The sequence below is a fragment of the Vespa velutina genome, chromosome 15 (genome assembly GCF_912470025.1).
Source record: "Vespa velutina chromosome 15, iVesVel2.1, whole genome shotgun sequence".
Classification (NCBI taxonomy): domain Eukaryota; kingdom Metazoa; phylum Arthropoda; class Insecta; order Hymenoptera; family Vespidae; genus Vespa; species Vespa velutina.
In genome coordinates, this window is record NC_062202.1 from 2,656,969 (window position 1) to 2,669,468 (window position 12,500).

At 29.8% G+C, this 12,500-nt stretch overlaps 2 protein-coding genes across 15 annotated transcripts in view; both read right to left on the reverse strand.

Moving 5' to 3' along the window:
- The window catches only part of LOC124954425 (uncharacterized protein MAL13P1.304-like), a 20,345-nt gene extending 13,969 nt beyond the window's left edge, over positions 1–6,376 (reverse strand). For 5 of the 8 annotated variants that reach the window (XM_047507371.1, XM_047507369.1, XM_047507370.1 and 2 more), the window contains exons 1-2: positions 5,940–6,375; positions 4,619–5,104 (exon numbers count right to left, since the gene is read on the reverse strand). In XM_047507371.1, the coding sequence (XP_047363327.1) occupies positions 4,619–4,708 (90 nt within the window). In that variant the 5' untranslated portion in view covers positions 4,709–5,104; positions 5,940–6,375. Of the gene's footprint in view, positions 1–4,618; positions 5,105–5,730; positions 5,920–5,939 lie in introns of those variants that run through there. The other 3 variants (XM_047507366.1, XM_047507367.1, XM_047507365.1) reach the window with 3 other exon arrangements.
- Positions 6,377–11,474: 5,098 nt separating this feature from the next.
- Positions 11,475–12,500, reverse strand: part of LOC124954358 — a 13,737-nt gene continuing 12,711 nt past the window's right edge. For 5 of the 7 annotated variants that reach the window (XM_047507183.1, XM_047507184.1, XM_047507182.1 and 2 more), the window contains exons 3-4: positions 12,269–12,394; positions 11,475–12,167 (exon numbers count right to left, since the gene is read on the reverse strand). In XM_047507183.1, coding sequence (XP_047363139.1) covers positions 11,606–12,167; positions 12,269–12,394 — 688 coding nt within the window. In that variant the 3' untranslated portion in view covers positions 11,475–11,605. The remainder of the gene's footprint in view (positions 12,168–12,268; positions 12,395–12,500) is intronic. The other 2 variants (XR_007102523.1, XM_047507186.1) reach the window with 1 other exon arrangement.

A 12,500-nucleotide genomic window follows, 5' to 3' on the forward strand; every position in this document is an offset into this window, starting at 1 on the left:
GGGGAGAAGCAGTAAGATAAAAAGAGAAAGAATAATAGAAAACCAAAGATAAAGGAAGAATGATAAATATCTAGATATTTATCTATTCGAATAGATAGATGGATAAATGAATAGACAGATATAGAATATCCAAGTACAGAAGAGATGAGAGTGTACCATGAAAAATTAGATCCAAGCTTGACGGAACGACACTCGTGCTCGCGCTCGCGTTACCGAAGTTTCTCTATTGTCTGGGTGCGTACAGTTGTAAAATTAAATTGAACCTACAGGTGGCATCCAGGGACGAGTAGGAATAATTTAAATTTTAAAGCAAGCCCCCGTTGTGTCCCGTGGCAGCCGGGAATTTCGTGGCACGGGAGTTTGCTGCGAGCTGTCAGCTACTCTCTCATACTCTCTCGCTCTTTCTATCTCTTTCTCTCTACGATCTCTCTTTATCTCTTTCTCTCTCTTTCTCTCTACGCTCTCTCTTTATCTCTTTCTCTCTCTTTCTCTGTATCTCTCACTCTTTACCAATCTATGTATCCTATCTCTGCCTCTCTCTCTCTCTCTCTCTCTCTCTTTCACATAGTTTCCCTAACGAAGCGAAATCTACTCGCGAATTCCCTTTCAGACGATCTAAATCCCCGATTAATCCGATCAAGAATCGAAAAATCGAGTCGCCATTTCTCTCTCTCTCTCTCTCTCTCTATTTTTTTTTCGTTATTTTTTTTTTTCTTTCCTTTTCAAAATTGATATCTATGAATCGTGTTTGTTAATAAGGAAAAGAAGGAAGTGAAGAAGGACAGAGAAAAACAAAGAAGAAAAAAAAAAAAGGAAAGAAGAAGAAGGAGAAGAAAAAGAAGGAGAGACTCAAAAAACAATGGGAAGGAACTTTTTGTTTCATCTTTTGCTTTTTTTTTTTTTTTTTTTTTTTTCTTTTTTTTTTCTCCTTTGTTCTTGTTCTTGTACTTTTTAAACAGACCCAGACGATTTGGACCGTGACGCTCTTGGCGTAGGCTTGCATAATCGACGACGATCACCGAGCAACGAGCAACTCGAGTCTGATCGTGCAAACCGTTGCATAATTCTCTTTGTATCCTCGAGAACACGAAAACACGATTACGTTAAAAAGGACGGATAAAGCGAAGAGATACCTACATACGCCCACATACATATACACGTACACACACACACACATACACACACATACGTACGTACATACACACATGTATATGTTGTACGTATAACCTTTTTCATCCATCGATGGATGAAAGAAGAAAATTGGTGAAATTTAAACGTTTCTAATATGACGAAGATCGATCTAAAAAAATCCTAGGAAAAAGATGAAGGAAAAGAGATGTTAACGTGTTATGTATATGTGTATAAGAGAGAGAGAGAGAGAGAGAGAGAGAAAGTGAGAGAAAGAGAGACAGAGAGAGAGAGAAAAAGAGAGAGATGATTGCAACAAGCTTTTGAGTTACGAGCAGTCGCTTATATTATAACGCGACACGAGGGTAACATCCTGTCGACAAACTATATAACATATGAACACTCACTCCCTTTAGAAATCGTACACGTATCGTACACAAGAGTTCTACGTCGTCTATAGGTACCCTCAACGTTTACATTGCAAATTCGTTGGGTAAACTTCGTTGAGTTAGCTAGAAAAGGGAAGATATATATATATATATATATATATATATATATATATATAATATATATATATATATATAGAGAGAGAGAGAGAAAGAAAAAATAAACCAATCGCTGAGATTGGCGTCGATTACCCACGTAATGCGCGGGAGGAATTTGAAAATTTGTAAGAAGAAGAAGAAGAAGAAGAAGAAGAAAAAAGAAAAAATTAAAGAAGAAATTTCTTCTCTTAATAATATTATTTTTAAAACTGCGGAACGATTTGTAAATTGAATTTCTAATGATGGCCTTGTAGTTGTTCTTACATAATCAACAAGTATCTACGTTCTTTCCAAACTAAAGAGATAAATTTTCGACGTCGATTCTATCTGGTGTAAATATACATATTTATATATATATATATGTATGTATGTATGTATGTATGTATGTATGTATATATTTATGCATGTATATGTAATCTATCTTGCTCATGTAATCACTTATTAACAACATGTAGTCGTTAAATAGCGACGATGAGTTTGTAACTGCGTCATTGAACGTACCTATGCATCATTCTTTTACATTCCGATTATTACTACTTTTAATATTAATTACTATTACTATTTACTACTATTAATATTATTACTACTACTACTATTATTATTGGTATTTCGTAACACGTTTATTTTGTCATCCTTGGGCCGGAAAAATCTTCTCTAAAATTTATATATATTTCAAGCAAATATCTCGTTAAGATGTCGCACAAATTAGTAGTAAAAATAACGAAACGAAATGCATCCATATATCCGATCGATGGCATCATCATTCACGGCATATATGATTCATCGGCATAGTTTCCTCTATTCTTTTTTATACAACTTCTTTATTCTCGTACATTTAACATAACATGGGGACGGTACATAATGAAAGTATATATACTGTGTCCCATAACGATATATGTCCATCATGATTATTCTGAAAGCCTGTGACTTTTTTTTTGTTTTTAACTTTTGTTTCCTTTGTTTTTCTTCTTCTTCTTCTTCTTCTTCTTTTTTTTTCTTTTTTTTTCCATTTTTTTCTCTCTTTTTTTTAACGGACGAGTCCTTATCATCCTTGACACTTTTCGTTACTATTTATATTGGACATTATATATATATATACACATGTATGTGTGTGCGAGTGTATAGATATACAGGATAAGACAAAAGTTATTTTCTAATTTATTTTGAATGTACATTGGTTAAAAAAAAAAAAAAAAAAAAAAAAAAAAAAAGAGGGAATGTACTCCGAAATAAAAAAATTATTAATTGATATCCATTGATCTTTTTAATCATCAACAAGATAAATAAATATAAAAATTATATTATCCCCGTTCGTAGGAAAAAAAAAAAAAGAAAAAACAAGAAAGAAAATGTCCTACGGAAAAATATATATTCTTTGTTACGTGTTAAGTATATAATTCTTGAATCACCCTGTATAAATATTATACATCGTACGTATCTACATGTGATTAAGATTTACGCAATTGTCACAATCCTGTTGTTGCGATGTAAGTAGCTAAGAAACGTGAAACGTGAGAGAACCAATGTAAAAGTAGACTTCAGACAAGCTATAATTTCGTCGGTATGCAGAAAAGTTATATCTAAAAGAGTATATATATATATATATATCTAATATATACATAGAAAGAGTGAGAGTGAGAGTTAGAGTGAAAGAGACACATAAACATAAAATAAAAATATATATATATATATATATATATATATATATATATATATATACAAATAAAATAAGACAATATATATAAACGTTCTAATAAATAATAATAAATAATAAATATGATTATATATATATATATATAAGATTTTATTTATCTTATTGAAAAATATAACCAACATTTTCTTCCTTTCGTCGAACTCTCGACGATCCTCGATAAAACGAGTCAGCCGTACCAGTCGCGATTTCTCGTTTAGCACGTAACTTATCGCTCTTAGGCTAATTGATACTGCATGTCGGTAACTCGAGAAACGACCGGTTGCTCTTCTTCTTATTCTTATTCTTATTTTTTATTTTTTTTATTTTTTTTTTATTCTCTCTCTCTCTCTCTCTCTCTCTCACACACACACACACACACACACTCATTTTATCCATCTCTCTTTTTCCTTTGCAATAAGATTCGATCGACACCTGTGTCGTCACGTCCTTCAACTCTCGTTTTCAAACGATAAACGTTCTACTTTTATACTCTAACATTTTCTAATTATGACGTTAAAAAAATTTTCTACGATATTTCGTAATACAAAAAGATTTTCGATAATGTAAAAACAATGTGAAAAATATATATTTTCAATTCTATTACGATACTCTCTATTTCTCTCTCTCTCTTTCTCTCTTTCAAGAACGAACTAAATATTGTAATAATTTAATTAAATCATATTGAGATGTACGAATGTTTTAAATAAAACGATATTAATTATGAACAACGATCAAAATAATATTCAAAATGTATAATATTTAAAGCTATTATTCGACAATTATATCTTAGCTATTTTTTTTTATTTTTTTTTTTTTATTTCTTTTTTTTTTTTTTTTTTTTTTTTTTTGTATATATAAATAAAAAACAAATCTGTCGTAAGTAAAATAGGATTTAATTACCAACGATTTTTCAAATCGAATCAAAAATGATACAGTTGCACGCACATACACACATGCACACACACACACACACGCGCACGCACACGCACGCACACACACGTACAAAACAATTCTCTCAATAAAAAAAATCTGATCCCGTACGAGTCACTCGATGCTTACAAATGCGAATAAAAATTTATTGTTAAAGGTCAAAAGGAAAAGAATAAGAAAGAGATAGATAGATAGATAGAGAAAGAGAGAGAGAGAGAGAGAGAAGCAAATAAAAAAAAAGAAAAAAAATAAGCGACTTTCTCTTTATTTTTTTTTTGTTATTTTTTTTTTTGTTTTTTTTTTTTTTTTTGGTTATACATACCCGATGAGCACATCGAACGAAGACTCTATCCAAAGGGGATTTCGAATCCTGAGCCTTTGAGGTCTTTTCTTTGCACCAAGCTTGGCCCATTTCTCTTTTCGAGAATCGAACTTTGCGAAATGCTGAAGAATCGATTCTTCTGATCGATAAGATTTCTTTCTCTCTCTCTCTCTCTCTCTCTCTCTCTCTTTCTCTTTGTTTCTTCCTCTCCCTCTCTCTCTCTTTCTCTCTCTCTCTCTCTCTCTCTCTCTCTTTCTTTCTCTCTGTGTGTTACTGTTTCCGTCCCTTTCTCCGTCCTTCTTTTTCTCCTTTTCTCTTTTTCTTTCTTTCTGGTCAACGATAAGAACGAAGTAGTATAATGTAGGCCATCTTGAGAGCCGTTCCTCGTGACCTGCCGCAACTGACGTACAACATTAAAACCACCGTAGTCGGTCAAACGTTCCAAGAGAAGAGAAGTCACAGTCCTTCTCTTTCGAATCTCAAGAACTAGTCGTAGAGAAAAAAAATAAGAATGTTAGGGAAAAAAGAAAAAAAAAAAAAAAAAGAAAAAGAAAAAGAAAAAAAAAAGGAAAGAAAAGAAAGAGAAGTGGAAAAAAAGAAATGAAGAGGAAGAAGAAGAAAAAGAAAAAGAATAAGAAGAATGAGAAGAAGAAGAAGAAGAATAAGAAGAAGAATGAGAAGAAGAAGATGATATACACGAAAGGAGGTAGCTAAAGTCTTCGAATAAGAAAGAGGTATATAAACGTCGTAAAGGTATTTCACGATGCGTGACCTTCTCTCTTGCGATGATGCTTCAGCGAACTACAGTAAAAACGCATTCCATTTACTTCGAGAGCAAGCAAAATCGAGAATATTGCGGGATTTCTAGCGAGTAGAGTCAATATTAAAAAGAACAAAAAAGAGAGATAGAGAGAGAGAGAGAGAGAGAGAGAGAGAAAAGAAAAGAAATGGTAAAATCAAAAAAAAAAAAAAAAATAGAAATGAAAACGTAAAGAGAAAGAACAATAACAAAAATGACAACAACAAAAAGAAGAAGAAGAAGAAGAAGAAAGAGGAATAGAAAACGAAGTTAAGAAAAAATAAATTTTGAAAAATTAATAAAAACAAATAACCTTATTTTATATATATATATGTATATATACACGCACACACGCGCGACTTATATTAATTAGATGGATCGATGACGATTATGATTACAATTGGATTTCATATTTCCCAAAATAGAAAAAAAAAAAAAGAAAGAAAGAAAAGAAAAGAAAAAAAAGAAGAAGAAGAAGAAAGAAGAGAAAGGACTTTTTTTTTTTTTATACGTCGTTCTCACCGATAAAAAACAAGGATATCTTCGGTATATCTCGGAATAGGCGTGTCCCGGAAACAACACACGAATAAAGAAGAATTTCACTGTACCGATTAATCGTATCAACAATGATCAAATATATCGAATGCGCGTAGGTTTTTCTTTTTTTCTTTTTTTCTTTTTTTCTTTTTTTTTTTTTTCGTATTTTCAATCGGATCTTCGTACGATCAAAGACACGAGGATGCTGTGACTGGACCAATAGCCGGGTCCAATAAGTAAGAGAGAAACAGACAGACAGAGAGAGAAAGAGAGATAGAGAGAGAGAGAGTGAGAGAAAGAGAAAAAGAGATAGAGAGAGAGAGAGAAAGAGAGAGAAAGATGCGTGCCAGGAGTGTAGCACCGTTAAACGCAAAGAACCGATGATGATCGAACGTACGGCACTACTCGTACGCGGATACCGTACATACTGGACAGGTAGCTCTCATGCGAGCAGAGACCGAGCTATCCAGCTGGTATAGTTTGCTTGTATTGGTGCTATAGGTATGCAGTCGCGACACGCGGTGACTCGACGAGCTGCCTTTCTAACCGCAGCCTCCGCTGCCTCCTGTGTATTAAAGACGCGACTCATCTCCTTATTCTTATTCTTTATACTTTACCTTTCTCAAACTTAAACTAAATATGTTTATTATTAATACGAAACCCGAGCGTTATCATAATTCTCTTAGGGTATTCTTCTCAATTAGATTTCTTTTTAATTTCTTTCCTTCTTTCCTTTCTTTTTCTTTTTTTCTCTCTCTCTCTTTCTCTCTCTTTTTTTTCTTTTTTTTTTGTTTTTATTTCATTTTACTTTGTTCATTCCTTTTTTTGGCTTCTGCTTTTCTTCTCTTTCTTTCTTTTTTTTTTTTTTTTTTTTTTTTTTTTTTTTTTTTTATTAAAACCATCGTTCAATCTAACCACGATGCTTGCTTTCCGTTGTTATATCGATAATCTTTATTTTCTCTCTTTTCTTTTTTTTTTTTTTTTTTTTTTTTTTTTTTTTCTCTTTTTCTTTTTGCTTTGTAATTATATTAATGTGTTTATAAGGAAGAAAGAAAAAGAGAAAAGAAAGCGAAAGTATTTAGAAAGTTCGCGATACGATATGTTGTATTTTGTATACATCGACGTATCGAGAATTGCATACGTGCAGGCGCGATACATTTCATATGTTAGTTCTTACTTTGCATTAATTTTATTATGGTTTACGTTATACAGGCGTAATATTTGATCGATTTTGACGAACAACGTCTTATTTTAAAGACATTGGTATAAACGAAAAATCGATTATTTTGTAAACTTGGAAAAAAATCTTTTCTTCCTTTTTCTTTTATATTATCTCTCGCTTTATATTATCTTCATATATAAGAAGAAGATAAGAAGAAGAAATGATAAGAAGAAGAAATATTATACTTAAATATCATATAGATGAATATTCTATATTATATATTAATTATATTACATATGATATTATATATGACGATAATGATTTATAAAATCGAAAGAATAAAGAATATATTTAAATGAATAAAATATAATGCATCCATTAGTGTCTCTCGAACGTTTGCCTTCCTTTTTGGGTGCATTAAGTGGATCAGGACGATCCGGATCGGACCGGAGCGGACCGGACCGGATCCGATAGACTTTTGGGTTTGGATATAATCCAATTATGTTACAATTTACAAACATCTATTATACGTATTAATTTTCTAAATAGAAAGATCGATAAGATTTTTAGTATGTATATTTATCGTTAATATATTTCTATCGAAATATTTTTTTTTCTTTTTTTTTTTTTTTTTCTTATACATTCATCCAAATTTCGATTGTAATAATGCAATAAAGTGATATTCTCAGTGAGCATAAATCTACAGAATATTCAACTACTTTCACTTCGTCGTGGTTAAATCGTCTCGGTGAAGCGAGATTACATGCTATAAACGTGCCTTCTCTCTTCTCATCCTCTCCTTGTAATTAACTAGAACGTGTAATGTAAGGTGGGCCTGAAACGTAGTGAAATCATTCGGCAACATAGGTTTAGTCTAAGTTGAATTATCTCTCTCTCTCTCTCTCTCTCTCTCTCTCTCTCTCTCTCTCTCTCTTGATTACGGTCTAAACAGAATTTTAAATAAGGGTTTACCCCTATCATTATGTGTATATAATAAATAAATAAATAACTATATATATATATATATATATATATATATATTTATATAAATGTGGAATGTAATATCTTTTGAATATTTATTGAGTTTAACGTTTGGTGTTACGTTTCTTAAACGAAAAGAAAGAAATTTTTATTCGAGTACGAACGTATTTCAAAATCAAAAGGGACTCAGGTTAACAATATTCTTGATCTTGATCTTCGTCGCAAAGTCGTCATTCAGGTTCGATTCGAGTAACCTTGTTTGGGCTGGAGGTCGAGACACAGAGAAGTAGCGGAGTCTGAACTCCATGGAAGTAGTCAGGTGGCGTTAACCAGTTTGCGTGATAACGAAATGCGCAAGAGATCGTGTCTTCATGTCTCGAGAGAAAATAATCCTGTAAGATTTATGAACAAGCAAATAGTAAGAAATATAACATGAAATAACAAGGAAACAATTGAGGTATTTAATAATAAAGATCTTAGAGATGTTCATGAACTCTTTCAACGCAATAATCTTCTTCGCAAAAATCTTCGATCATACATTTCTCCTACAAATTATACCTATTTATGATTTTCCAAAAAGATAAAGAATATTTTTTCGATAGAAATAATAACATTATAGAAATAATAACAGTTCGATCAGTATTTTTTTTTTTTTTTTTTTTTTTTTTTTTTTTTTTTTTTTTTATTAATTATTAATAGTAAATATTTGATAAAATAAATTTATCGTATATAAATATTTTAATCGATATAAATGATTAATTGTCAAGTTTGCATCCGGATTGCATTACTTGTATTATATATTTTATATATATATATATTTAAAATACTGACCAATTGTTTAAAAATACGACAAAAATTAAACAATTGTTTAATACAACGAATAATAATCGAAGAAGAAGTTAAACATTTTTGGAACAAAGCAGAGAAACAAAAATACATTTGATTATAAAGTTAAATATTAGTAACACCATATTGAAAATATCTAATCAAATTGATACCATTAAAATTTTCCGATGCACTTTGTAATCCGTAACTTTAGTAAATACTAATTGCAGTAGTTCAATGATTATCGAATAATGAAATAGTCAATAGAAAATTAAAATTCAATTAGTTCTTATGATATGACGACATCACGGGGTTACAATATAACCTTCAAGAGTCAAATGGTACAAAGTGATAAGAAGAAAAATAAACTATATATTTTTTTGCAATTATAATTATATTATTAATTTAATTCCTTCGCTGTCACACTCTCTCTCTCTCTCTCTCTCTCTCTCTTTGTCTATATATTTCTATCTCTTTCTATATCTATCTTTATCTCAAGCTCCATTTGCATTTTCATCATACAAATATTTAATTATTTATTTATTTATTTAATTAATTAATTCTAATCTTATCGACTACGTCATCGTAAGAAAATAGAAGTTCGTTCGGTAACTATACGGTATCGAAGTAATTTATTATTACATTAAAAGATTAATTATGCTATCTAATTATGATCCACCAACGAAGCAATTGCAATTAATTATAATTATTATTATATCTTGAAATAAAACGTTGTAAAGGGATACAATTTTATTAACGTAGGCATGGTTTTTTTTTCTTTTTTTTTCTTTTTTCTTTTATTAAGTCATCCTCTAATATAAAAGACATCAGACGGACGTACGAGAAATGTGTTGAAAAAAAAAAAAAAAAAAAAAAAAAAAAAAGAAAAAGGAAAAGAAAAAAAAAAAGAATTTGAAAAAAAAAAAAAAAAAAAAAAGAAAAAAAAAAGAGAAAAAACATGAATCACTTTGAAGGCAGATCTTTGATGGTGTGATTATTATTATAGAAATGCTTTCACATTCCCTGAATTAATAAAATATAATCCGCTCTCTTGTTGATCTGTATACATATCACATATTTCGTGCGTTCTACCAAAGCTCGTTCTTAATTTTAAAAAGAGTAATTAAAAAAAAAAAAAAAAAAAGAAAAAAAAAATAGGGGTAAAAAAAAACAATATATATAACGAAAATAAAATATAACGATCGATGGTGAGAACCTCTCGAGGGGGCAAAAAAAAAAGAAGAGAAAAAAGAAATAAAATAATAAACAACGATATGTTCTTTAACGTAAATTAACAAAACCTGAAATATCACAGCAATATGTACCATACATAAAACATATACATACATATATACATATATATATATATATATACATATCTACTAAAGCATATAATTATCGCTCGATAACATGCGCCATTACTTCATTAATACATTATATATTAGAACGTATATATTATAATGCTTCTTGTATATAAAGAATCAATTTGAAACATGTACATACATAAGTACGTACACACACACAAATATATATATATATATATATATATATATATTTATACGTATATGTGTATGTACATACGTTTTAAAGAAAAAATCTATGATTATAAGTCGATTTGATTTCCGATAAAAACTATGATGATCGTCATAACAACGAGGAACAAGACACGTATGTTCAACGTTGTTGATATGTCAATACAAAGACACAAAAAAGATCTATGTGACATATGAGGTATATATGTATGTATGTTTGTATATATGTATATGTTTATATATATATGTATTTATGTATCTTTGTTCTTATTATCACGGTGACCTCATTTCGACCTAACCTTCGATCGTTAAACGTTCTCTAACGGTATTCAATATTAAAAAAGAAATGATAAACAAACACAAACAACAACAAGGAAACAAAGAAAAGAAAGAAAAGAAAAAAAAAAAAAAGAAAACAAAAATAATTTCCAGCTGAAGTCCATTCTGATATAATAGTAATAATAATAATAGTAATAATAATAATAATAATAGTAATAATAATAGTAATAATAATAATAATAATAATAAAATGATATTAACACGTTGATTACACGTTGGATTTATTAGATTCAATTTAAAATTTTCTTCCGTGACATATTTTTATGGCAATTATAAAACATTCTAATTATTATCGATAGATGAAATATTAAAAATTGTAATTTTCTTTATAACTTATTATTTTTCAATAATTATATATTACTATAATATATTTGTTAATATAGTAATATCCCTTATAAATGTTATTTATCATATATTACTATATATATATATATATAATCATGAGAAATAGTTTAATACAGTAAATATACTATATAAAATTTATTATTATACATATATAGTAAATATTACTATATTAAATCAACGTGTTAATAATAATTATCGTCATTCGATTAGTTCTATATTTTTTTTTGTCCTTTTTCTTTCATCTTTTTTTTTTTTTTTTTTTTTTTTTTTTATATATATTTTTTTATCTTTTTTCTTTTTTATTTGTGATTTCTTCTCTTTTCTCTTACCTATCTCTATTAAATAAATCGATAATAATTAAGGATAAAAATTAATCACAATCAGGTAACTATTTCGAACACGATAATAACCGGATATATTGGCTCGAATTATTCGAATTTCTTTAAAAATGAATATAGTATCTCCTTTCAATAAGGAAATTTGTTTTCCATTTTCATATCCCTAGATTTTCGCGAAAGGAACGGACTAGATTTAAGAAATTTACTCGATCTTTCATTTAAAACGAATCTTTTTGGATCGAACGGGATCGATTTCGAATAGGGGAATTCGCTTCCTTGTCTGATCTCACGACGATCCAATCGATCGCTCCTTCTTCGTCTTCTTCTTCTTCTTCGTTTTATATTTTCTTTCGAATTCGTCAAATTATTTCGATTGACTATACTCGATAATGATTTTATTCGATCGTTTCTATCACGATCGAACGAGATTATCGACGATGGAAAATATTTTTGAGTGGGCTTCAAAAAGCTTTCCGAATCGTTCGATCTTTGTTCTCGATCCCTTTCGTTGCGAAGTAATCTCATTGATTTTGACCATCGACTTATATCGAATCGTGGAAAAACGAACATCGATCCTATCTGTTCCCCGTTATCATCGTGATCGTCGACTTGAAAAGGATATAATTTCCATATTTTCGTAGCTCTCTCGAGGCTCTCCTTCGACTCGCACAACGCCATCTTGAATGGTAATCTGTAATGAAAAAAAGAAAAACATTCTTTTGCTTCTCGAAATTCGACGATAATAATAATTAATTATTATTATCGGATTATCAAAATTACTATTGAGACTACCTGGAGGGTAAGCAACCTTGTAAGGAATAAACCGTGACGTGTCCTTGAAAAAGTGACTCCTCGTTCGTTCTTTTTCTCTCGAAGGAATTGTCGGTCGATCGATAAAATCTTTGGTTGTTTTCGTTTCTTTGGGGGAAAAAAAAAAAAAAAAAAAGAAAAAGAAAAGAAAGAAAGGAGAGAAAAAAATAAGGACAAAAATCAAATTAAATGAATCGTCATAAAATAAATTGAT